We start from the raw sequence: 25582 nt of genomic DNA, 5'->3' as shown, positions 1-25582 counted from the left end.
GCAGGAATCTGGTTCACTCTTTCCGAGGGAGGGAGACTGGGGTTAACTCTCTCTTCTGGACATAGTGCAGTTTTTGATAGTGGAGACAGAAAAGCAGGGGACAATTAATGAGTTGTTATTGCATCTCCTTAGACGCAGTCGAGGAAAGAGTGTACGGGGCCAGTGGGAGGACTCTTTGCAGTTGGAATGCGCGGAGGGGCACGGTGGAATCCAATAAGGAGTGAAAGCCACTAGAGAGAGGCATGTCCTGCGCAAACATGGTCACTTTGTTCCCAGCGCGGAGAAGGAGACAGATGGGAAAAACAGAGAGAACTGAGCAGCTAGAGACAGAAATAGAGTGAAAAGAGGAAAGTAGAAACAGAAGAGCTCTCAGAGTTACAAAAGGGGAGGAATGAGCCGCAAGCAAGATGGACATGTGAAAGAAGGAAATGGGAGTCTGCTCTAGAGGAAGAAAAAGGCCAGGTGAGGCAGAGCTAGACACACAGAAACGGGAATGAAGATCTATGTAAGCATAGAAGGAATGAGGCAGTGTGGAAAGAGAGCTGGCTCTGGAGTTAGGGAACTTGGGTTCAAATTTTGGCTCTGCCATATACTACCTGTGTGTCATTGAGCAAAGCACTTAACCTCTCTGTAGGCCGGTTTCTTCATCTGTAAAATGATGGGGCTGGACTAGATCATGTGGAAGGTGTTTCTTTTCGGTTCTAAATCTATGATCCTATGATGACAAGGAAAGAGAGGGAAGGGAAAGGAAACTTAGATAGTCACAAGGACCCAGAGGGGGTAGGGTGGTGTGTGTGTGTGTGTGTGTGTGTGTGTACAAACACATGGGGAGAGGGAATTAGCAGGGAAAAGGAGCAAAAAAGGCTAGAGCTTAGAGAAACTGGAGGCATGATGACACACTGAGACACACACCACCTGGTGTTTAGAAATGGAATTTCTCAAGACGATCTCAGGTGTTTGGTGTGTCAGGGAAGAGCAGTCAGGGGCAGGGTACCATTTTAGATAGCCCATAGCAGATTGGCAATAAAGAATAAATATGACCCTGAGAGAAAGAGTAGAAATGCAAATGAATGAAACTGATCAGAATGGACATAAAAGAGGAGAGGACAGATTAGGTTCAAGAGTGAGGGAAAAAAATAATGGTGGACAAGGCTGAATATGCCTAACGATATTAGTTGGTTTCTTCCAGATTGATTTTTGTTTAAATTAGCATACTAGAAGCTGGAGAAAGAGACACAGGGGGAATGATTTATTTGCAGTAGATATTAAATGACTAGGCAAATTATACATAGGTACCTGGGTGCTATTCCTGTGTCAACATTTTGGACACTTTTTATTATAGTATAGTAAGTAGCCCCAGAGAATGAGGAAGGAAAGTTATCTGATAATTTCCTTTTTTAGGAAATTAATTTGTTATAGCCTAATCATACCTAATGATCTGTCTCCTTCCTTTTGTAGTCTCTTGTTAAGCAGACCTCCTGTTTCCTTGGTCAGGCTCTGGGATCTTTCCTTGAGCTTGATAATTCTCTAATATCAGAAAGTGGTTATCAGGAATGGCTGGAGACATGGATCAGGAAAGGGAATTATGGCAAACCCACTCAGTTTAACCAATGTCACCTAAACTTTGCAGAGAGCAGTGTGATGTATAGTATAGAGATTTAAGTGCTAAGTGACTTGAAGTCAAGAAAATATGGGTTTAAATCCTGCCTCTAGCCCAGTGTGGTAGGGGCCACACCTGTAATCCCTGCTACTGGGGAAGCTGAGTCTGCTTAATAACTGGAGATCAGGAATTAGTTCTAAGCTTCAGTGAGCTAAGCCAGTATGGGGTGCACACTAAGTCCAGCACCAACACAGTGAGACCTCATGACCAAGAGGGTCACCAGGCTGCCCAAGGAGGGGCAAACTGGCCCAGGTTGGAAACAGCAAGTCAAAGCTCCTATGGCAGGGGTAGAGAACCTGCCGCTTCCAGGCCACATGTGGCCTTCTAGGTCCTCAAGTGCAAGCCCTTTGATTGAATTCAAACTTCACAGAACAAATCCCCTTAATAAAAGGATTTGTTTGGTAAAACTTGGACTCAATCAAAAGGCCACACCCAAGGACCTAGAAGGTCTCAAGTGGCCTGGAGACTGAAGGTTCCCCACCCCTGTCCCATGGGGATCAATTATGGGATCAACCTGTGAGTGGCCCCTGTATCTCTAGCCTGAGTAAGCTAGGGAGACTAAATCTCAAAAAAGAAAATAAAAACAAATCCTGCCTCTGACACTCAGTAGCATGTGACTACAGGCAAGTCACTGAAATTCTCTGAGCCTCAGTTACCTCTGTTAAAAAGGGGACAAAAATATCCATAGTAGCTCCCTTACAAGACTGTTGAGGCTTCAATAAGCTAATGTACGTAAAATGCTTTGCAAGCTGTAAATGAATGTCAGTGATTATCCAGTGTCACTGCTTCTATCCCTTAAATTGCTTTTCTGGGGAAAGATAGGCAGTATACTATAGAGACTTTCTAAGTCTCCTTCTAGTCCAACATCTTGTGAATCTGAGCAAAGAAGGGGATTCATCTAGTATGGAAAAGAGGAGGAAGGGTGGAGCACTGTTGTGGCCAACTAGAGTTCCATTCCATTGCACCACTAACTGAGATATGTACAAAGATAAATGGCAAATAATCAGAGGAATAAGCATTGGTAGGAATGATTCTTGTAACGATTACTAGCAAATGACTCTTCAGACTGGCATAGAGCAGAGAAGTAGCAGAGACTTTCTGAATTAGGCTATTTACATCTTTCAGCCAAGGAGAGGCAGCATAGTGTACCAGAAAGAGCACTGGACTTTGAATCAAAAGATCGGGGTTTGGAGGCAGCTAGATGGTACAGTGGATAGAGCATTGGCCCTGGAGCCAAGAGAACCTGAGTTCAAATCCAGCCTCAGATCCTTGATACTAGCTGTGTGACCCTGGGCAAGTCACTTAACCCTGATTGCCTCACCCCCCCAAAAAAAAGACTAGAAGGATGTTATTATTTGGGGCAGCTAGGCGGTGCAGTGGATAGAGATCTGGCTTTGTAGCCAGGAGGACCTGAGTTCAAATGTGGCCTCAGACAGTTTACACTTAATAGCTGTGTGACCCTGGGCAAGTCACTTAACCCCAATTGCTTCACCAAAAAGTAAACAAAAAAAAAGATCTAGGTTCTAATTTTGCCAATATTTGGTTCTTAACCTCTCTGAACCTGTTTCCTCATCTGTAAAACAGGTATGATACATTATGTAACTCAAAGGGTTGTTATAGTATGAGATCCAAATGAGACAATAATGTATGTGAATGTACTTTGTTGTTGCTATATAATCCATGTGAGCTATTATTAGTTAAATTGTATTGAACTAGTCCAGGCTTTTTATGATATGGAGATATCCCTACCCCAAGGAAGTTTTAATGACAGGTCATGAAACACTTTTTTGAAAACTATGAGGAGTAGTAGCTACCCATGCAGCATGGGACATCCTAGTTGCCCTAGCAAGACCATATTCTCTGATTCACGGTAGTGATTTTGCCCACCAGGTGGCGGCATTAGCCTAGGCTGGCCCTATGTTGTTCCCACTGCAGAGCAAGACCTGGGCAACCAGGCCTGCTCCCCAGAGCTAGAGGTAAAATCAGAAAAGAGAAATGTAAGAGAAGCTCGGACAAGTAACAAAAAGGTCTCTTGTTTTGTAGACCCATCACATTCCTGTTTAGAAAACTCGCTCCCTTCCTTCCTTTTCCTCCCATTGCTTCGCCCTTATCTCTATTTCCAGGTACTGTTTCCCCCCCACCCCAAATTGGCATTTTCCTGCTTGCCCCTTCCAAGTGTTATTTTTTTTCCTTCAATATAAATTTTTCTCATCATCCTGTTCCCTACACCACCCCCCACCCCCATCTGCTGTCCACTTTATCCAATGAGCAGCTTCCACTTTCATTAGAGATGAAGGATGGAGATGCAAAATCTTTCTCAAAAAGGAAGGAATATCCAGTTAATTTAAGAATCCAACAGCCCCAATTCCAGGGCATAAAGATTGGTAGGAGCCAAAGCTGCTTCTTTTGGTCATGGTATTCACTCATCCTTTTCTACTTTGATTTCAATGAATGAGTTCAAGTCAGGGCAAAAGGTTTTGTGGGATTGGTCAAAAGGTGAAGAAACAGGTACATCTTCATCACCACCTTCTTCCTCATCCTGGAAGTTGGGATTATAGAGATCTGGGGGAAGGAGCTGGGCCTCAGCAGAAGGAAGTCGCTCTGAAGGGGGTCCATATACTCGGTTGGCTTTGGTGCCATGCTTAGAATTGGCATCCAGGTGGTAACAAAGTCGAGTGAGGCGCTGAGCTCTGAATCGAGGTGGGCGAGCTACCCAGACCCCTGGCTCATTAAGACTGTCCTCCTCATCCGACATTAATTCCTCTGTCACATCCTTCCACAGGCGCTGCTCCTCAGCTCCAAAGTGCCTCATGATACTGGATCGGTTAGCAAAGAGCTACACACAAGATCACAGGAAAGAAGTTAAGATGAAAGACAAGTGTGGATCAAATTTTAGGAAATGTCAGGGGGAACAAGGGTGTCTGGGAAAGAACGGTGAGATCTGTGTGAGAGACAGAACTACAATGAGGCACTTAAAGCAAGTTTTGGAAATTAATGCTTCCTGTTTTGTCTACCACAGGCTCTGAGCTTTTTCTATAACATGGAGGGCTTGATTTGCTACAAAAAAGTTCCATGTTACCTTGCATCTTGCAGCTGTGTGCTTTGTTTGTCCCTATTTGAGTCTCTAGCCAGTAGGGTCCTAATCTTCAGGTCAATTTTACAGGGGGCAGCTCTACCCTCCTTCTCTAGTGAGGGCTAGTGGCCCTCAGCTTTATTTTTCCTGGATTTCAGCCCTATTCCCAGTTCCTTTTTCCTCTACCTAACTCCATAGCATGGTGGTGTCTGGGGTTTGGTACCAGGAATGGAGAACTCAGAGACCTCTTACCCTGTATCGGCGACTTCTCAATTTCTTCTCCTCTTTCTCCTTCAGCCCTTTAAAGGGATTCAGGGAGTTTCGGTACTCACGTCTTTTGGTGAGGAAATAGGCCACACAAGCCCCTACAGTGAGAGAAAAGAAAAGGTTCCTGAAGGCCTCTGAGGCAAAATAGACACAAGGTCCTTTAGAGGTGGAGAGCCAGCATGCACTTATTCCTTTTTTGTCTGGCCTTTTCCCTCCATCCCAACCATATACCAGTGCCCTTGGCTAGCCATCTGTTATATGCAGTGGGAGCCCTAAGAAGAAAGATTTACAAACTACCCTTCAGCAGAATTTTCCAATTCATAAGCCTGGGGTATCAGCTATAAGTGAAGAAGAGAAGGAAGCAAAGAGGTAAAAGCCTGGACTTACTATCTAGAATCTGTAAAATGAGAGGCTTGGACTTGACAACCTCTATAATCCTTCTGGCTCTAAATCTTCATCCTCTGATCCTGTGAAGAAGGGTCAAACCTCTGGCAGAGGACTTATTTCCTCTGTACTACTTCCACCCTTAGATTTATGCCCTACACAAAATCACAATGCTTGGTGATCTTCTAGCTCTTATCTCCTAACTTCTCCTTCAACTTTGAGGAAAGGAATGGTAAATAGGCATTTGGCAGCTAATTGTGTGGGTCTAAGTGGGAAGAGGGTAAAAGTAAACCTCATTCCTGCCATCATTCTAATACCAAAGCCACCCACTTATCCCCCAGCCATGCTCCTTTGCTGATGGGCAAACAGACAAGTCAGAGATGGAGGTTTCCCAGGCTTCCTTTACCTTTCAGTTCCTTATCAGTGTAATTGTGGGGACTGGTCACCAGCTCCTGCTTGAGTTTCTCCAGGAGGAATTTCACCACTGAAATGTTCCAAGAGGACTTGATACTGCCACATTAAAAAGAGAGTACACAGTTTTCACTGTGTGCTGGACAGAGCAAACCACCCAGTCCTCAATGGACATCAAAGTAATTTCCTTCAGGCATCTAGGGGATCCATGGATTACACCTGGACAAAGCCCCATCTACATTTCTTCACAGGACCCTCTACTAGGGTCACCTGGTATATCACCCTCTATTAGGGACTGGTGGTCACAATACTTCAGACATCCTTCTGTCCTCCTTTCCCTATATCCCCTCCCCCCCGCTTTTGCCTCCAGCTTTCCTTTAAAAGAGTTATTTTTTTCCTCTTAAAAGAGTTAACCTTCTTCCATTTAGAAGGAACACTCACCTTTCTGACCCATTGAACCTCTTGTCATTTGTGATGTGGTTATGTACATTGTGGACCAATTTCTAGAAACAAGAGAAATAATAGAATCACAGCAACATGGTGAATATGAACATATGTAGAGTGCTTTACAAACCTTAAAGTGGTATATGTTAGCTATTATTACCTAATATTATTGTCTTTTGTTTTTTGGTGAGGGAATTGGGGTTAAGTGACTTGCTTAGAGTCACACAGCTAGTAAGTGTTATGTGTCTGAGGCGAGATTTGAACTCAGGTGCTCCTGACTCCAAAGCAGGAGCTCTATCCACTGTGCCACTTAACTGCCCCAATATTTTTATTAATACAACTTTTTTTGTTACTATCCTCTCAGGGAAGGCCACTTTTAACTGGCCTCCCTCTGGGGTTTTCTCTATGAACCTTTCTGCAGCTTGGTACTATTTATTAAACAGATGTCCTTTCTTGGTATCTCTGGTCCAGAATTTCCAATGGAGATTTTTTTTCCCCCCTAATTGGAGAGAGAATAGGAAAGGAGATAAGGGATACACTAGAGTTTCCAAATCGCCTCTTGGGTGTTGTTACCACTAGCCTGATTCCTAGAACCTTAATGGGAAGGGACCTCTGAGGTTGTCTAGTTCAAACTCCTCTTCTCCCTCTCCTCCTCCCCCCAATTCAGGAACCCCTTTTATAATATTCTTAATATCCCTCCTCTGCTTGAAAACTTCTAGGAAAACTTCTATTATTATCTATTGATAATAATAATAGCCAGCATTTATTAAGTATCTACTGTGTGTCAGGCACTGTGATAATTGCTTTATAAATATTGTTTGATTTGGTCCTCACAACAAACCTAGGAGGTAGATGCTGTTATTATCCCCATTTTGCATTTAAGGAAATTGAGGCAAACAGAGGTTAAATGACTTGTCCAGAGTCACACAGCTAGTGTCTGAGGCTAGATATTAATTCAGGTCTTTCTGACTCCAGTAACTACTGTGCCACTTAGCTTCCTGGCTCCAAGTTCACTCTAGTGACCAAAGGGTTCTTAACTTGGGGTATGTGAACATGTCTTCTTTTTTTATATATATTTTGACAACTATTTCAATTGGTTTCCTGTTTAGTTTTTACTTTTTGGTGAGGCAACTGGGATTAAGTGACTTGTCCAGGGTTACACAGCTAGTAAGTGTCAAATATCTGAGGCTGCATTTGAACTCACATCCTCCTAACTCCAAGGCCAGAGTTCTATCCACTGTGCCACCTAGCTGCCCTCCAGTTTTGGGGGGGTGAGGCAATGGGGATAAGTGAATTGCCCAGGGTCACATGGCAGTTTCCTTTGTTAATCCTCCATATTTTCATTTATGCATTTTTAAAAACATTAGTCTGAGAGGGGGGCCATAGACTTCCCCAGACTGCTAAGAGGGTCTATGAGCCACTATGCTCCATCACATTGCTCTTCTGCTTTCCTAGTACTGTTTTCTTTCCACCACAAATGTAAATGAATTTCTGAGTCCCTTGCTCCATTTCTAATACAGTCAGGAGTAGTAGTTGTATTGGGCCAGAAACTCACATGGGAGAGGCTAAACATATCTGTCCTTGGCAGGAAAAATATTTTAGGGTATTGCTGAAGGTGTGAAGAAGAGACCCTGAAAGTTCACTGATTTTTGTCCCCACCCAATGCAGATTTGAGGTTCCAAAGGAACAGCAGACCTAGGTGACTTCATCTGAAGTCCAAGGCCCAAGATCTGATGCCCCAACCTGAGAGAAGTGTTAAAAAGAGTTTCAGAGATAATTAAAGGGTTGAAAAAGGTTTTCCGAGGAAAGGTAAATGGTACTAAAATGAAGCCTAAAGTAGTATTTTCTGGGGGTTTTAGAGGCATGGGGCAGAGAGGCTAAAATTCTATGTAATGAGATTTTGTAATGGGGAAATGGATTTATACTGTAACAGGAATTTAAGTTAGACGTAAGGAAGAGAGATGCACCCTAGGGTTTCTATGTTAATGAAGGGACCATAATGACAAGTGGGTTTAGAATCCACTACAATCCAATGTGAATACTATCCCACTCTGAGATACAGGATTTCCTTCCACCCCCACCCCTCTTCATAGGGCAACAGAAGGGTATCAGCTGAACAAGGAACTGACTTCAGCTGTATCCAGCTCTTCCAAGAAGTCTTCTCTAGCCTATAGCCAGCTGCTAGTTTGGAGGATATCCAACTGGACAGAATAATCCTAGGACCTTTCCTTTGGGGTTTGAGACTGTTTTCAGGAGGAATCTCTGGAAGACTTGCTTCAAACCAAATTCCTTAAGAGTCTCTTCAAGTATCTCTAGAAATTGACCTGTGTGTGTTGGGAGATTCTCTCCACCTTTGCAATTACTTCAGGTCTCAAGGGTAAGCCTGCATGGGTCCTTCCTGATCAATACCTATAACCTGAAAGGCCCTGGCACCTCCCCAGAGCTACTGGATAAATTTGCAGACTGATTCCAGTGAATTCTTGGGGAGTTCCAACTTGCTATATAATAAGGAAGATTTTCCTGACTGTCAGGATTATCGTAAGATCACTGGAAAAGTTTGTGGACTTTGCGGCCCTTTCAGATCAATCCACCTGCTGCTTGCCCTTTCAGATTTAAGGAAACTGTCAAAGTTCAGCACACTCACAGAAAGCACCAGATCCCGCTTACGCCTGGAATTCTTCTGCCCACCCCCTCTGGCCCTGCCAGGAGAAGCTGCGAACCCCAAGGATAATCTCAGTTCCCCAGTCCCACCAGGGACTGAATCCTCCAAGGCACTGTCCAAGGCAGCTGCAGCACTGAGCACATCCTCTGGGCGGGGTGGAGGCAGTTTGGCTCCATTCTCCAGGCTTGTCTCTGAGGATGCCCGCTGGATGGCCAGTTGTGTTGCTGGAGAGAGTTGCTTGGCGTAAGCAGGGACTAGCACCCGTTGTACTGCCCCCTCAGAGGCCACATAGTCATCCAGCTAAGAATAGAAAAATACAGCTTGTTAGGCAGTCAGGGCCCAGAGGAATGGGGTGGGGGAGAGGGGGACAGCTAGGGATGGGCAGGGAACTGGGTCCATCAGCTATTATTCCCTGATCAAGGATAATGAACATACAATTGTAATGGAGGAGTGGCCTTGGCACAGAGGAACCTCACAGGGGTCTCTCATGACCACTAGCTTACTTCTTCTGGAACGTCAGTAGAAGCAGGTTGTCAAATGCCTTTCGTGTGTTTAGGATCTCTTCTGTTATGTGGTTGTCATGTGGCTGATTGTGTGGATGGGGCATATTTTAGAGTATTTACTTGTACTTACTCATTTGTGGATGGTTGCTCTTGGGCATAAGAATGCATCTAGGTTAATGTTTTGTCTAAGAGAGGGTGGGGTGATGGGAGAAGGAGACTAAGCAGGAGAGGGAACAAGAGAAGACAGAAACAGACAGAGGGAGAAATAAGATAAACGAGACCGAAAAAGGGAGGGCTAACGACAAAAATCTCTAGAGGAGATACACACTGAATAGTGTTGAAGCTATTTGAACGTTCTACCCTCCTGCCCTCCATTCCCTCTGTTAGGCCAGTACTGTGTTCACCTGGATCCTGACCTGGGAGCATCTGAGTGTCATTGCCCTGACACCCACTTGACTTGCTTGTGCCCTCACCCAAGGACATACAGAGCAGGGAGGGAGGCAGAGGGAAGGAGAAGGGAGGGGGATTTTCTGCAGCCAAGAAAACAAAACAGGGAAAGTGAGGGGAAAAAAAGCACAGAAAGAAGCGGGGGAGGAGGCTGAGATTTATAGACCTGTGAGCTGCTTTCTGCGCTGTGAAATCTAATTCCATCCTGTCGGCTTGGAAGCCTTCCCTGCCTGAAAGAAAACACACAGCTTGGGGCACTGCCTGGTCTGGCCCCCTCCCATCTCCCCACCTCCCCACCTCCCTGATTCTCCCAGCTTGGTCCCTCACTACCTTCCCACTTCATTGGTGGTCATGACCAGGCTCAGGTAACTGACCATTACCATAATTCCATACTTAGGACAAAGCTGTGACCAGGGAGCTGGCCAGTGGCAGTGTCATATGGGAGGGGGGACAAAGGGAGTTTATATATTCATTTCTCAGAACCAGCAGATGGTCTGGGAGTTTCATTCTTCCCATCTAGACTGTATATTTTGTTCCTTCACCCTCACTCATTACTGAATGTATAAGCTGAGGGTGGAGTAGAGATAGGACAGAGAGGAGGGCAGTTTTATATATCTCCTATCTCTCAGTACAATAAGGTGGCATATCTTTACAGGGTTCTGTTTTTTCTTTTTTTTCTCTACCCAGCCCAGATTTACCTACATATAACCATGAGCAGTGGAGGAGAAGGAAGAAAGATATCTGGAGAGACTCCACCCCCCCCCCCTTGATGTTTCTTTCAGGTCATTAAATCTATTCTTTCTTCTTCCTTTCTCCTTCCCTACACCTGTTGATGATTCCCACTTTATCCTCATCTCTTTTCCCCAATATTTCTTCTTTTCCAACTCTGCCACTTTTGCCTGCCTTTCCCCAATCCCTCTTCCTTTCCCATTTAGATTTTCCTCCCTATTTCCCTTCACTCACCCTCATCTACTTTCAACTTTTCCCCTTTTCACATTCTATCTTCCCTTAATATGTATTTCTCCTCTCTCTCTTTTCTTTCTATCTACCTTTCCTTCCCAGCTCTATCTCCCTCTCCTCTTCTTTACATCCCCCTCAATCTACTGAACTCCTCTTGGCAAGCAGAGGGCCCGTGATAAAATATGAATGAGCCGTCTGTGCAAGGCAGGCACTCTCGCCAGGAAAGGCAGAGCCTATGGAGCAGCAGAGACAGCTGCTGAGGAGAATGTGCCATGTGGAGCTATTGAGAAGGAGGGAAGGACACCCCCATCACTATGCACACACCAAAAATGCCTCCTGCCAAAGAGATCATGGTTCAGGAAAAGTAAGAGCTCTAGGGATGACTTTCCCTGGGAGTAAGAGAAACTTGACACTGCTCTCAGTTCTATTACAGTCACAACCAGAAGAAAGGTTTGGGGCTAGAAAAATGAGAGACAGAGAGAAGAAAAGAGAGAAAATAGGGGATGGAAAGTGTACAGGGCAATTATGATATTATCCCTTCCCTTGTTACCATACATACAGGATTGAGGAGTGGGGCTACCTCACTGGAAGCCAAAGCACACCCAGGTAGCCGAATGTCCTTCTGAGTTGATGGGAAACCCAAGTGTCCAGTCCCAATAGCAGAGGCTGCTCCCAGTTGCCTTAGTTCCTCAATCACCACCTGCACACCACTGCCCACACTGTCACATTCCTCTTCCACTGCAGACAGTGCCTTGCAGGCCTCTCCAGGACTTCCTTTGAGAGATCCTGGTTCTTCAGGTGGGGTACAGTGTGCCCCATCTTCCTCACCCTCTTCAGTGGAAGGGCTTTTCTCCTGCCTCAGTTCACCCACTTCCTCCTGGAGACGCTTTAACAGCTCATTGTTGGCTTTTGCAAGGCCCAGGGCAGCTTCAGCCAATCCCACTGCCTTGTCCACTCGCTGATATATGATGTGTAGGAGCTGCTCTGAGCTCTGCACGGCTAGGCCATGTCCTGTTACAGTGATTGGGGTACAAGGTTGAGGGTCACCTCCTGGAGGCCCTGTGCTGCCACCATTTGGCTCGCTTTTACAGGCACAACAGCAACACTTGGCTTCATTGCCATTAGGCGGGGAAAACAAGATGGTGGCACTGAAGGACATGTCTGACTGAAGTAATGTTATAGTTCTTTGTGTCTATAGCAATGGGGCTTTCCAAAATTTGTCCAGGATTAAACCTGGCTTCACAGGACTGAGAACAAGCATTGGGCTCTTTGGAAATGCTTCTTCTCATTCAAGGGCAGCCAGGAGAACTTGGGCACCCAGTAGTAGATTCTGTGAAGAAAGAGCTGGCAAGTAGGTCCATAGCAGAAGAGTGTTTTCCTTAGCCTCTCTGTTGCCTATGCTTGGCCAAAGGGGTGAAAGACATCTTCATTTTCTATGTGCAGTCCCTGGGCTGCCTGTGCTCGGGCCACTTTACAGTCTCAGAACACACCACAGTGTATCACAAACACTGATTACATATAAGGATAAGGCCTGCAGGAACTTTTCTGATTAATTCACTTTTCAGGGGATGAGAGAGATTCTTGCTGGACCCAGTCATGGAACCCTGCCAAAACACCTGACTATAGAATAGAAAAGAGGATCCACCATCATCTGAAAAAATTGGAAGATTAAGGAAGAAAATGTAGGACTGTCTCCTTACTATCAGCACTGTAATAACAGCAGTAATACCTCCTCTAGCTATGGTATCATTCTTTAAAGAGTTCAAAACGCCTCACAAAGGTTATTTTATCCTCACAGTCCTGGCTGTAAGACACATTTACCCCAAATCCAGATAAATGAAGCAAAGAGAAATGAAGTGTTTTTTGAAGGTCATTGCTCAGCCAAGAGAACTCTGGTTTTGTTACTCTCAATACAGAACATATTCCTTCCTACCCTAAACCTTAAAGTGATTAATAAATGTTCATTATTTTTTATTAATTATTCTTCTTATTACTGTTACTATTGCTTCCTATTAACATGGGGAGCAAGAAACACTACCCCTTTCATAAATTAAAGATGTGTTTAGCCATTAAAGGTATAGTCAGACTTTCGGAGTTCCATAAACATATAATGTTTCTCATGTCATAAACCACATATCATCCTATCAGTAATTATTTTGGGTAGATGGGGATGGGAAGATAGGAAAGGAGTGAAATGAGGTGAGCCAGGGAGCTGTAACTGGGGAGCACTGACCACTTGGCTTTTTTAGTTTTACTTGTTCCTCTAAACCTTTCAGAATGATAAGGTGAGACAAGCCAGAGAACCAAAGCAGCATTTGGGTATCCTAAGCAAGATTTGAGAATTGCAGCCACTGTGAGCCAGTGTGTCCTCTTCATCTCCATCTCTTGGAATCCCTAGGTTCAGCATATATGCTACCTCCTGATTCTGCCAATTGTTAGTGCTACCCATTACTACCACCAAATGATTTGTATGTATTTATACAGACAAACACACACACCAACACACACACACACACACACACACACACACACACATACACATACACATACACATATGCTTCTCTTCCTACTCACTCCCCACCTTCCATCCAGCAGAATGTACGTTCTTTGAAGGCAAGGACTTTTTTCATTTTGTGTGTGTGTGTTTGTAGCTCCACTGCCTAGCACATAGTAGGAGCTTAATAAATGTTTATTGAATTGAATTGAATTACCATCTACCAGAGGCTTGGATTCTTCACTGTAACACATGTAGCATGATTTATCACAAAACAAATAAAAGCGTGTCATGAGGTGAAGGATTTTCAGGCACTGAGAATGTATGCATTTAAAGTAAAGTAAGCAGAGCCAAGAAAACAAGTCACACAGTAACGACAACAATGTAAATGGAAGGAACAACCACACACCAAAAAAAATCAAAAGTAAACGCAACAGAATTATAAAGATCAAGTGGGATTTCAATGAGGATACATTAGAAGACAGCCCCAAGCTACAGATTTGTAGAGGTGGGGGGTCCACAGGTGTAAGACATTGCACATGTCTTCAGACTTTTTAAATATATTGATCAGTCGTGCTAACTTTGTTTCATCTCTAATAAATACTGTTTGTCATATGGGATAGCTTTCTGGAATGGGGAATGGGAAGGCTACAGGGGATACTACGGTGATATAAGAAACAGAAAATATCAATAAAAACTTATTTTGGGAGCAGCTAGATGGCCCAGTGGATAGAACACTGGCTCTGGATTCAGGAAGACCTGAGTCCAAATCTGACCTCAGATACTTCACACTTACTAGCTATGTGACCCTGGGCAAATCACTGCACCCCATTGCCTTGCAAAAAACAAAACCCTTATTTAAAAAAAAAATAGAATATGCATTTATAAAAAAAATATTTTGACATGTCCATCCTCCCTGCCCCATATGCTATATCCAAGTAGCTGCAGAGAACTTAATGTTCATGAATTCCTCAGTCCCAATATCAATGCCCCCTGTGGGAAGGGGGGAAGGGTCTATATATCCAACAGTAAAGCCAATTCCCGGCCTTCACATGATCCTTGACCCTACTGAAAAAGGACTAGCATATTATTGAAATATTATATTATAGTCTCTTAATTATGGTAAAGTAGTTAAACCTATACCAAAAGAAAAAAAAGAAAGAAAATCTCTGTCCCTATGACTGGGAAAACTTCAAGGAACATAATAAATATATTGTTTTCTATATGTTACTGGGTTGATGTTAAGAAAAAATTCCTACCTGAACTCAATAAGTGACAAAAATTTAAGTAGGTTTAGAGTTTCCTCAGGAGATGTATTTTTATCTTAGTCTGTTAGTTTTATCATAAAATCACAATTAAAAGGACAGGAGGCAATTTGGCTAATATTTTGTATATCTAGTTTTCTGGAATCCACAAACCCATCTTTGAAACAGCCAACATGTCTATGCCTCTGAGGTATTGAAACTTAATTTGATGACTCCTTTTAATTGTATTTGGTTATTAAAGAATAGCTTTTAATTTGTTCTTTTCTACCTCCAGATACAGCCTCTGCACATTTCAAAGAGCTTAACCCAAATCTACTTACTGTTTCCTTTGTCATTAAAGTCACTGAAAGGCACAACTACACCTCAAATGAAAGGTTAAAGCAAAATTAAAACTAAACGTTAAAACAGCGCTATGTGATTTTTTTTTGTCAGTTTCTATAGTGGTCATTGTTATCTTTTTCCTCCTAAATATCCTCCTTTCACTGTTCTCTCAGGACTTTTATAAAGCATACTATGAGGCAGGAAGACCCTCGAACACAAATGCTGTGAGAAAAAGCTGGATTCTGCATTTTGAGAGAGTAGAGGGTGGCCTCAAAGTGCTGTGCTGGCTGTGTACAGCCTTGGTAGAAACAGGAATTAAAATTCAATCAGCTCAAGCTACCACGTGGCTCCTGGTTTCCAGCTGGCTTCATGGGCTGTCAAATTCCTTTGTGGTCCCAACCTGACAGTTATAACATCTGGCGATTTTGCTCCTCACCCCAGAGCACTTCTAGCTTTTCCAGTGTTGTCCCTTCCTCCAGCTCTTGCCCTCAGCTAACAGTGGCCCTCACAGGTGATCTATCCTACAGCATTCACTTCTCCCACTCCTGATTCCTAGATACTCTACTCCCTTCTGGTTCTACAATTTGAGCTGAGTGTTCCTTACCCTTTGAATTCCTCGTGGTCATTTTAACTGTCACTCTATCCTATTGAAGGTAGTTTGGCAATACAATATACATAACATCTATACACAACACACATATATACACATACACATACACCCAAATATATATACATACACTATATTCTCTGAGTATCCCCATTAGAGGATGGGCAAATTAAATAACACATGGATTGATAAATTTTTGGCCCTTCTTTATATGGCTATGTACAAAGTGGGCTTCAACTCTGATAGTTCATTGGAAGTTGATCTTGGGTTCCCAAAGGCAGGTCCTGAAAGAGACTTGAGTACAAGTCTAGTTATGGAGTATATGCCTGATCTCCAAGGACCAGCCTAGTTCAGTCTAGAAAGGCTCAAAAAGTTGACTACTAGTAACTCAAGAAATTATATATTGTAGCAGTTAATTAACCCCCACAATGCCAAAATATGCATGATAGGGTATGGCACAGGGGGTTAGGAATTGGGATCTGTATTGGGGGAGTAATCCATTAAACAGTGGATTTACTGAAGTACTGAGGAAGGAAAGGAAGTGTACACATGGTGACACATTGACTGGTTCTTTCAACAAAGATTTATGAAGTACCTACTGAGTATTAAGGAAATAGAAAGCAATTTCTGCATCAAGGTGTCTTTTATAATTGTGAACATTTTAGATAGTACATAAGTGCAGGTAGATAGATAGATGGATAGCTGGATAGACAGACCAACTTGGCTTTGCTAGGTAGTTGTGAAAGAGTGAAATGGGTAGATAAGGAAGGTAGAATAAGAATAAGTAGCCAGAACACCTTAAACTTGGATTTGATCTAATAAGCTAATAGGCTACCCCTGTGGGTTTCTGAACTGGGAGATGTAATGAAAACTGTTTTAGAAAGATTAATCTTGTTGCAATTCACAGAATGAATTCAAACAGAGAAAGAGACTAGAGGCCAGAAAAATAGCTGGGCAATGACTGCAAGTAATTCAGATGGGAGTGACAAGGCACTGGATTTGGGCACATGTGAAAGATCTGGATTTACTGAAGCAAAGGTCAGCCGAGACACTATGGAAGCAGAACTGGTAGAATTTGGTGATTTGGGGACATTTGAGAGGGGCATAAGGGAAGGCAGGAGTAAAAGCAGAAGAAAGTACTGACAACCCCAAGGCTATGAACCAGGAGACTAGGAGAAAAGTAGTGCCATTGACAGAAATGAAAAAGTTAAATAAAGGTATTCTAGAAAGGATCATACATTCTGCTTTTATATGTTGTTTCAAGTGATGACAAGATGTTCAAGGGGATATGTGCTATAGGCAGCTCTAGATAAAGGACTGAATAACAAGTGAAAGGTCAGAATTAGAGACTGTAGCTCTGAAATCTCTGAAATCAATTCAATAAACATTTACAAAGCACCTATTGTGTGTAAGGTTCACTATGCCAAATGCTAGAAGATATGAAGATGCATAAGAGATATTTCACTCAAAGAGCTTATAATCTAACAGGGGAGATGAGGCATGTAGACAAGTAACTATTGGATTTGATCTAATAAGTAACTATGATACAAAATATAATGAGACCAAGTGCATAAGAGTGGATTCAGAGCTATGAGAGTTTTTTGTTTTTACAGAATAAAGTTTTATTAAAAGGCAGAAAACAAACTAGAAATTCTAGAATGAACAAACCATGAGCTAACTGATCAATCAATGCATTTGATAAGTACCTACTATGTGCCAGCCACTGTGCCAGGTGTTGAGGATACATTTACAAGAGTGAGTTATTTCTGACCCCCAAGGAGTTAAGCTACAACAGGTTCAGAGATATGTAAATACAGGATAATATAAAGTCAAGGCGGGGGGGGGGGGGGGGGGGGGGGGGGAGGAACACTAGCACTCCCAACTCAACTCACTCTGTGGCCTGCTTCACAACTTCAACAGCATTATCCTCTGCTAGAATTTAAGTTCCTTGAGAGTTTACATTGAAAGCATGGATTGTATCCCCAGTACTTAACACAGTGCTGCGAGTAAAGAGAAAGATACGAATGTGAGAGACGTCGAAGAGATAGGACCAAGAAAACTTGTTGGTTCTGATGAGGGAGAGTGAGCGGTCAAGGATAACTCATAGATCACAATCTCGGGTGACTGACTGGAAGAAGGCTGCTGCCTTCAACAGAAATGGGAAATAATAATAACCAGAATAGCATCTATATAGTGTTTTAAGGTTTGCAAAGCACTTTACAGATCTCTCATTTTATCCACACAACAACCCTGGGAGATAGGTGTTATTAATATAATGTGTTCTGTTTTGGACATGTTGAGTTTTGAGATGTCTATAGGAAATCCAACTGGTGCTCAGAAGGGAGCTGAGGACTGGATTATGTAGATTTTGGAGTCATCTGCATGAATAAGACAGCTCAATCTATAGGAGATGAAATCCCTTAGAGTAGAGAGAGAGGAGAAAAGGGTCCACGGCAGTTTGGGGTTACAACCACAGAGGGCATGAGACACCGATAATGACCCTGCAAAGAAGATGGACAAGGATCAGTCCTAAAGGTAGGAAGAGGACCATGACACAGCAATGTCATGAAAACTCAGGGAAGAAAGAGTCAACAAAGACAAATACTGAAGAAAAGGTCATGAAGGATGAGGACTGAGAATAGTTCATTGGATTTGGCAGAAAAGAGATCATTTGTGACCCTGAAGAGAATAGTTTCCATCAAGCTGTGGAAGCCAGACTGAATTTAGTGGCAGGGTGGAAAGTGGAGACAAGGACTATAGACAGCTTCTTCTAGTTAAGCAATACAAAGGAAGAGAGACAGAGAGTGATAGCTCAAGGAGGTAGAGTCAAGTGAAGATTTTTTTTTTAAGAATGGGAGAGATCTGGGCATGATTGAAGGCTGTAATAAAGGAGTCAGTAGATAAGAAGTTGGAAATTGGGGGATGTTCAAAAGGACAAACTTTGAAAGATGGGATAGAATGGGACCAAGGACATAAGCAGAGGCATTGGCATTGGCAAAGGCCATCTCATATGCTGAGGCTAGAGCAAAGGAGGAAAGAAGAGAGGACCGTGTTGAGGTTTTTGGAAGTATGGAATGAGGGATGAGGAAATGTCAATGGACAGCCTCAGTTTTTTCAGTGAAGAATGAGATGAGGTCCTCTGCTAAGAAGAAAGGAGGAAGTAGTGGTATAGGTGACTAAAGGAAGAAGAAAAGACTTTAAACACTCACTAGTGAAGGGGAAAAAAGAGAATAAACATTTGTATAATTCCCAATATGTGCCAAGTACTGCACTACCCATTTCTTGTTGTTATTGTTTTACAAATATTATCTCATTTGATTCTCACAATAACCTTGCAAGGTGGGTACTATTATTATCCCTATTTTACAGTTGAGGAAACTGAGGCACAGAGTTAAGTGATTTGCCCAGGGTCACATGGCTAACAAGTATCTGAGGATACATTAGAATTCAGGTCCTCCTGACTCCAGATCCAGCTCTCTATCCACTGAACCATTAGTTGCCTGGAATTTAAGAGGGAGTCAGTCACGGAGTAGTAAAAAGATTGTCATGTAGTAATGAGAGCTCAGCTGAGTCTGGATTGCATAAATTTGTAATATACCAGGTCAGTATAGTTTAACTTTCTCCAGCAGCCTTTAGTAAGAGCAAAGAAGTCATATGGTATTAGTAATCCACGGTTAGGATTTGGAAAAAAGATAAGCAGAGATAAGACAATGTGGCAAGGAATTCAAGAGTTAAAGACAGTATGAAGCTGAACTGGCTAACTAAAGAAATGGGATTCTGAATTGAGGAAAGTGAGGTGAGGGGAGGGTTAATGGCCTTGCAAAGCAGGGAGGGGTAGTTTCAAAGATGTATCTAATTCCCCAATGTCACTTGGAGTCCTTCTATATGGACTTCTTTGGTGTATTTCAAATCCACTTAACCATTGCTTCATTGCCACTTAAGATGGATAGGATAGGGTGGTCATCTTTATGAAAGATCCATGGAGTTAGAAAAAACTTGGATTGAGTAATCAGGGAAAGCTTCAGGGAAAAAGATGTATTTTAGCCAAACATTGAAAGATGAGTAGGATTTCAATATATCAAGATGGCTGGAGGGGAATGGGGGGAAGGTAAGTACATTCCAAGCACAGTGGATGTCATGAACAAAAATACAGGAAGGTAGGAAAGGGCAAGATGAATTCAGGAAATGATGAGGAGTCCAATTTAGTAGGATTACAGAGTATGTGAGGCAACTGAGTGTGAGCTGAAAGCTGGAGAAGTGGATTGGAACCAGATTGTTAGGTGCATTAAATGCTAGACTTGAAGGTGTGAATTGAAACTGTGAGAACCAATGTGGTCTCCAAAGGAAAACAGCAAAGGAAGAATTGTTCTTTGAGTGACACAGGGGTGAAAAAGAAGAATTATAATCATAATGATAATTGATATAAATATAATTTAATTATAATTACAATTTAATTATAATTACAAACAATAATCAAACTAGGATTTATACAGTGCCTACTATATGCCAGGCACTGTGCACTTTACAAATATTATTTCATTTGGTTCTCAGAACAATCCTGTGAGGTGGGAGCTATGATTATCCCCATTTTATAGCTGAGGAAACTGAGGCAAACTGAGATTAAATGACTTGCTCAGGGTCACATGGCTAATAAGTATGTGAGCTTAGATTTGAACTCTGGGTTTTTCTTGACTCTAAGCTTAGCTCTCTGTCTGCTGTGCTGCAGGAAAAGCAACTAGTGAGAGAGACAAACAATGGGAGGGGGGAATGCAACGAGGAGAGCCAATGGAGAAAAAATTTCAAGAACGAAGGACTAATGAATGATGACAAATACAATAGAGATACTGAAGTAGATTAAAATGGCTAAGGACAGAGTCTTGGAGGTTTTAGAAAGAAGTTTCTATGACATTAAAGTACATTCTAATGCACATTAAAAGGAGTGAGTGGTGAAGATACAGGGGCAGGAAGTATAGATGACTTATTAAACAAGGACAGAAATGGAAAATATTTGAAAGGGGCAGCCTAATTAAAGTTAAAGAGTTAGAATTTTAGAACTGAAAATGTTCCTGGAGATAATGTAATCTAGCTTCTTTTTTTTACAGTTGAATAACCCAATCCCAGAGAGGTTTGTTAATGATGGAACCAGGAATAGAACTCGGATCCCTTGAATCTAGTCTAGAGCTCTTTCCACTTAACAATATTACTAATTTGAACATGGTTAAAAGCAGAAGAAAAACAGCCAGTGAGGAGGGACTAAATAAAAACATTAGAGAGGAGATAAATATGGGATCAAGATTCCTTCAAACACAAGAGAGGATAGGATCTAATGCAAAGGTAGAGAAGTTAACTTGTGAGAGGAAGACCATAAGCTCTTCTTCAGATAATAGAGGGAAGTAGGAGAGTATGGATTTAGGGACAAAGAGATAGGTTGAGGTGGAAAGTAGGAGGAAAAATTATACTAAACATAATCTCCTCCCCCAAAAAATCTATGAATGAAGATGCCTTTCCTTGATATACATGCTTATTTTAACACTACATTACTGCATTACTTTTTTTTTTTAAGGCAATTGGGGTTGACTTGCCCAGGGTCACACAGCTAGTAAGAGTCAAGTGTTTGGCCCGAGGCTAAATTTGAACTCAGGTCCTACTGACTTCAGGGCCAGTGCTCTATTCACTGCGCCGCCTAGCTGCCCCCTGCATATTACTTTTTAATGTACCTTGTTGAATTTTTCTTCCCTATTTCCTGCCTCTGTATATAAATCTAATATAATTCTTTTTGTTTTGCCATGCTGTCTAAAGGTTTTCCAGTTAATGTTACCTTTCCAGTATAAGGAGAGATAGAGCTAGGATCTATGATTTCAATAGATCAGGGTATTACCAGAGGAGGTAATGCCCGTTAGCAATGCAGTCTCTAACTTCTACATTTTATCCATTTTATCTATCTTATTTTTATATTTGTATATGATCTCAATATATGCATAATAACAGCTAACATTTATGTAACACTACAAGGATTACAAAGCACTTTATATATGTTAATTCATTTAATTCTAAGCACCCTGTGTGGTAAGTACTATTATCTTCATTTTACATATGAGGAAACTGAGATATTAAGTGATTTGCTCATGGTCATACATGTCACAAATGTCTGAGGGATGATTAGAACTCAGTTCTTGTATTCTGTCCATTCTGTTACCTCGGCATATCTATATAAGAGTTACAGCAGCATAGTGGATAGTGTTTGCATTGGAATCAGGAAGACTTGGATTCAAATACCACTCTTGACAATTATCTCTATTATGCCAGGCAAGTCACAATCTTCAAACAATCCCCTATTACTTATCTACTAAGTCACAAATGAGTTGCTATCTGCCTGCAGTGGCAGGGAGAGTTCTAATGCTAGGAATGGCTCACACTGACAAACTCACCAGCCCTGTGTGTGTGTGTGTGTGTGTGTGTGTGTGTGTGTGTGTGTAAGGTATTGCCTTTCTGTATTTGGACATTTTGGTTACTCAAAGGGGCAGAAAAACCTCATTTGTGTAAGAAAAACTGATAAACTGTAAAGAAATTGATAAAGTGGGGGCAGCTAGGTGGCACAGTGGATAGAGCACCAGCCCTGGAGTCAGGAGGATCTGGGTTCAAATCCTGCCTCAGACACATGACACTTACTAGCTGTGTGACCCTGGGCAAGTCACTTAATCCCATTGTCCAGCCTCCCCCCCCAAAAAAAGAAATTGATAAATGTGGACAAGACACAGATTGTTTTGAGGACCAGATAAAGAGCTGCTTCTCAGAGGAATGTACTGAGACAGCCTATTTGAAGGTGGAGCCATACCTGCATTAATGATGGCTGAGTGGATTGTGGTCCATCAGTTCATTTGCATGTGACTGCTTTTAGACTTTTGAAATTTATAACTGAGAAACTGTAAATCAAATAACTTGTTGGGGACTATGGGAAGATTATTTAAAAAGTGGCAGAAAGGTGGATTCCTTCGTATACCTCATAAGGTAAAGACGAGTTATGAGGCAATAGAAGGAAGATTATAGGAAGCCAGAGAAGGCTTCCTAGGCTAAAGTAGGGGAGTGAGCCCAAAATAGGGGGAGTCACAAGAAGCCAAGGATAGAAGATATAAAAGATTACTAGAGAAACTGCTTCCAGCTGTTTTTGGAGGGAGCCTGCTGAAATAAAGAGAGGCATTGCTAATGTAATTGCTCCGTATATGGAAGGCAAAATCCAACCGCTGAGATGTCTTGCCTATTGCTCTCTAGTGCCATCTACAGCCTGAGTGAGGAAAACCTCTACAGGGTGCCTGGCTGCTCTTCATGACTCTACTGTATGAGGGAGAAATATTAAGGGGAAAGACAGGTTTTGCAACTGTTTTGCTGTGAGCTGTACTTATTAGAAAGGTTTGGCTTTGCCAGAGGCTAAGTGGAGAAAGCAGAAACTTGTGGACTGAACAACCAGTTGGGCTTGTCTGCATTGCCCAGACAGTGAACTTGAGGAACTTTGCAGGTCCCTGGCTTAAAGTAATTGCTTGTTACTAAACAAGTTCAATATTGATATATCTTTTTATTTTAAAAAGTGTTAATGCTTTCTCAGCACTCTTGATAAGGGAGGCTGTGAGCTAAAAAATGAAATTGTCAACTGTTTCATCAGCTTGAGAGCCAAAGAAGAGTTTCTTTGCTTAGAAAGTAGTGACTACCATAAGGTAGCAATTTTCAGAAATGGTTTTGTGTGGCACAGATGGTTCCTGAAGGAATCAAAGAGAACAACAGCTGAAGGCCAGAGGTATGTGTTGTCCCAGGCATGAGTTTCTCTATTCATATGTCCCCCTCCTAGGTTTCTAAGTATATGCTCGCTTCTCCCACAGAACCTGCATACATTGGTAGGACAGTTTAAACCAAGCTTATGAGTAGGTTGTAATGTTTTGATTACTCTTGTTTTTTTGTCTTCTGAGTAACCATAATGTCTATTATTGCTTTTGTCTTCAATTAAATAAATATTACAATTAAATATTATTGTTGTTTTTGCTTTATAGTTTAGTAAATGTTTTATGTTTGAGTCAATGGAGTCGCTGTTATTGATAGCGTATAAATGGGAAGTACGCTAATAGGAGCTCAGGAGCTAAAGTGTCAGGTACAGGAGTGAATTCCCCACCCTCCCCAACACACACGATTTAGTCATAGTCACATGGCCATTTTGAGGGAGGGTCAGCCACTCCCTCTCTCCATTCTATAAAAATACCATAGACCTGCTGATACAAGGGTAGATTAGGGTCCATGAGCTAGCAGACAGAGAGAAAAAGAGAAGCAAAGCAAAGCAGCAGAGACACCGCCTGCAGAGGTGAACCAATGCATATGCTTAGGATATTTCTGTATGTGTGTGCGTGTGTGTGTGTGTGTGTGTGTGTGGTATTTATGTATGAAGAACTAGGTGATACAGTGGTAGAACACTGGACCAGGAGTCAAGAAGACTTGAGTTTAAAGCCTGCCTCGGAAACTCACTGTGTAAATCTCATCAGGTCACTTAATCTCTCTCACCCTCAATTTTCTCATCTGTAAAATGGAGATAATAACACCTACCTCCTGGGGTTGTTGTGAGGATAAAATGAGATAATATATGTAAAGTTCCTTGCAAACCTTAGTTCAGTTGTTCTTCAGTCATGTCTAATGAGACTGTAACCCCATTTGGGGTTTTCTTGGCAAAGATACTAACTAGAATGGTTTGCCACGTCCTTCTCCAGCTCATTTACAGATGAGGAACTGAGGCAAACAGAATTAAGTGACTTGCTCAGGGTCACACAACTAGTACTTGTCCGAGGCCAGATTTGATCTCAGGAAGATATCTTCCTAACTCCAGGCCTGGCACTCTATCCACTGCGCCACCTAGCTGCTGTTATTGTATGCACATATACGTACATGCATGATGAGTGTGTATATAATTTGTGATATATGGCTTGTGTGTAGGTATAGCTTTTGTAGCATAGTCAAATCACCCACACTATACCACCCATGGACTGTTCAGTAAGACAATGGTAAGGCTAGTTATTGAGACAAAGTCTGGATCCCTGAGTTAACATTTAAAATGTTAATTTCTACACTCACTGATTTTATAGATAATTTAAGGAAAATAGTTCTCTTACATGACATAATCTGTTTTAAGAAAAAAGAGTGAATTATGAAAACTGATCACCCTGAAGTCATATTATTTGTCTTTAGCCGAGATGCTATGGAAAAGATTTCCTTCTACTCTAATACCTTATATTTGTACAGCATTTAACAATTTTCAAAACACTTCTACATAAGTTGTCTCACTAGATACTAACAACAAACCTGTTAAGTAGGTGAGGCAGATATTACTTTTCCCCTTTTATAAATGAGGAAACTGAGGTCAAGTTCCAAGATAACAAAAGTAAGAAATGGCAGTCAGGTCTTCTGACTCCTAGTCCAATTCTCTTTCCAACGTATGAACTTTGCATAGCTCCATCCCGTAAATATGGATAATATATATATATATATATATTTTTTTAATCTGGACCTGTGATTGTATCAGTGTAGGGAACTCCCTATGTCTTCACTCCCTTCACTGATATAAGTCAGTATGTATTTTTCAATACTTTACTTTTATATTTTCTCATAAATACTATTTTGGATAAAAAGAAAAACAAAAATTCATCTTTTTTAGGTAGTTCAGGATGTGACCTTAACCATCCTTTTTCACCAGTCACATGTTTAGTATTAGAACTAAATATATCACACTCTTGGCAGCGCCCTCACTTTTTTCCCCATTTTGAGTCTGCATTTTCTGCATGAATGATTTCACCTCCAAACTATGAAAAATAAAAGTTTTCAAGCCATGATAATATATCTCGGCTCCTTTAGAAATTCAGGGTCAAACTGGCAATGGACTTTCTTAAATGTGCTGAGAACATTTTATACTTCACACCTTATTAAAATAGGCAAATAGGCATTTGAGTCTACAGACTTTTTGAGCTCCTGCTGCTGCTCCATTTACAGGTGCAAAATGACTCAATAGATTACATTAAGACAGCTCAAAGGGGCATTTTCTGTCAAAAGGGAGATG

General features: G+C 41.8%; 1 protein-coding gene and 1 long non-coding RNA gene across 2 annotated transcripts; one reads left to right on the top strand and one right to left on the bottom strand.

Annotated features, from left to right (window-relative positions):
• Positions 1-234: 234 nt before the first annotated feature.
• On the top strand, positions 235-12789 carry LOC144456320 (uncharacterized). Its single transcript, XR_013485376.1, has 2 exons — positions 235-462; positions 10539-12789. It is a non-coding gene; the product is annotated as an uncharacterized LOC144456320 (long non-coding RNA).
• Positions 3672-11970, bottom strand: CUNH14orf93 (chromosome unknown C14orf93 homolog). Its single transcript, XM_021009851.2, has 6 exons — positions 11371-11970; positions 8884-9201; positions 6237-6298; positions 5791-5894; positions 4986-5098; positions 3672-4496 (listed from the first exon to the last, which is right to left on the bottom strand). The coding sequence occupies exons 1-6, from the start codon at positions 11968-11970 to the stop codon at positions 4080-4082; spliced, it is 1614 nt and encodes a 537-aa protein (XP_020865510.1). The 3' UTR covers positions 3672-4079.
• Positions 12790-25582: the final 12793 nt, after the last annotated feature.

The sequence above is a fragment of the Phascolarctos cinereus genome, unplaced genomic scaffold (assembly GCF_003287225.1).
Source record: "Phascolarctos cinereus isolate Bilbo 61053 unplaced genomic scaffold, phaCin_HiC Scaffold_3;HRSCAF=262, whole genome shotgun sequence".
NCBI lineage: Eukaryota > Metazoa > Chordata > Mammalia > Diprotodontia > Phascolarctidae > Phascolarctos > Phascolarctos cinereus.
This window is presented reverse-complemented; position numbering and strand designations above follow the sequence as displayed.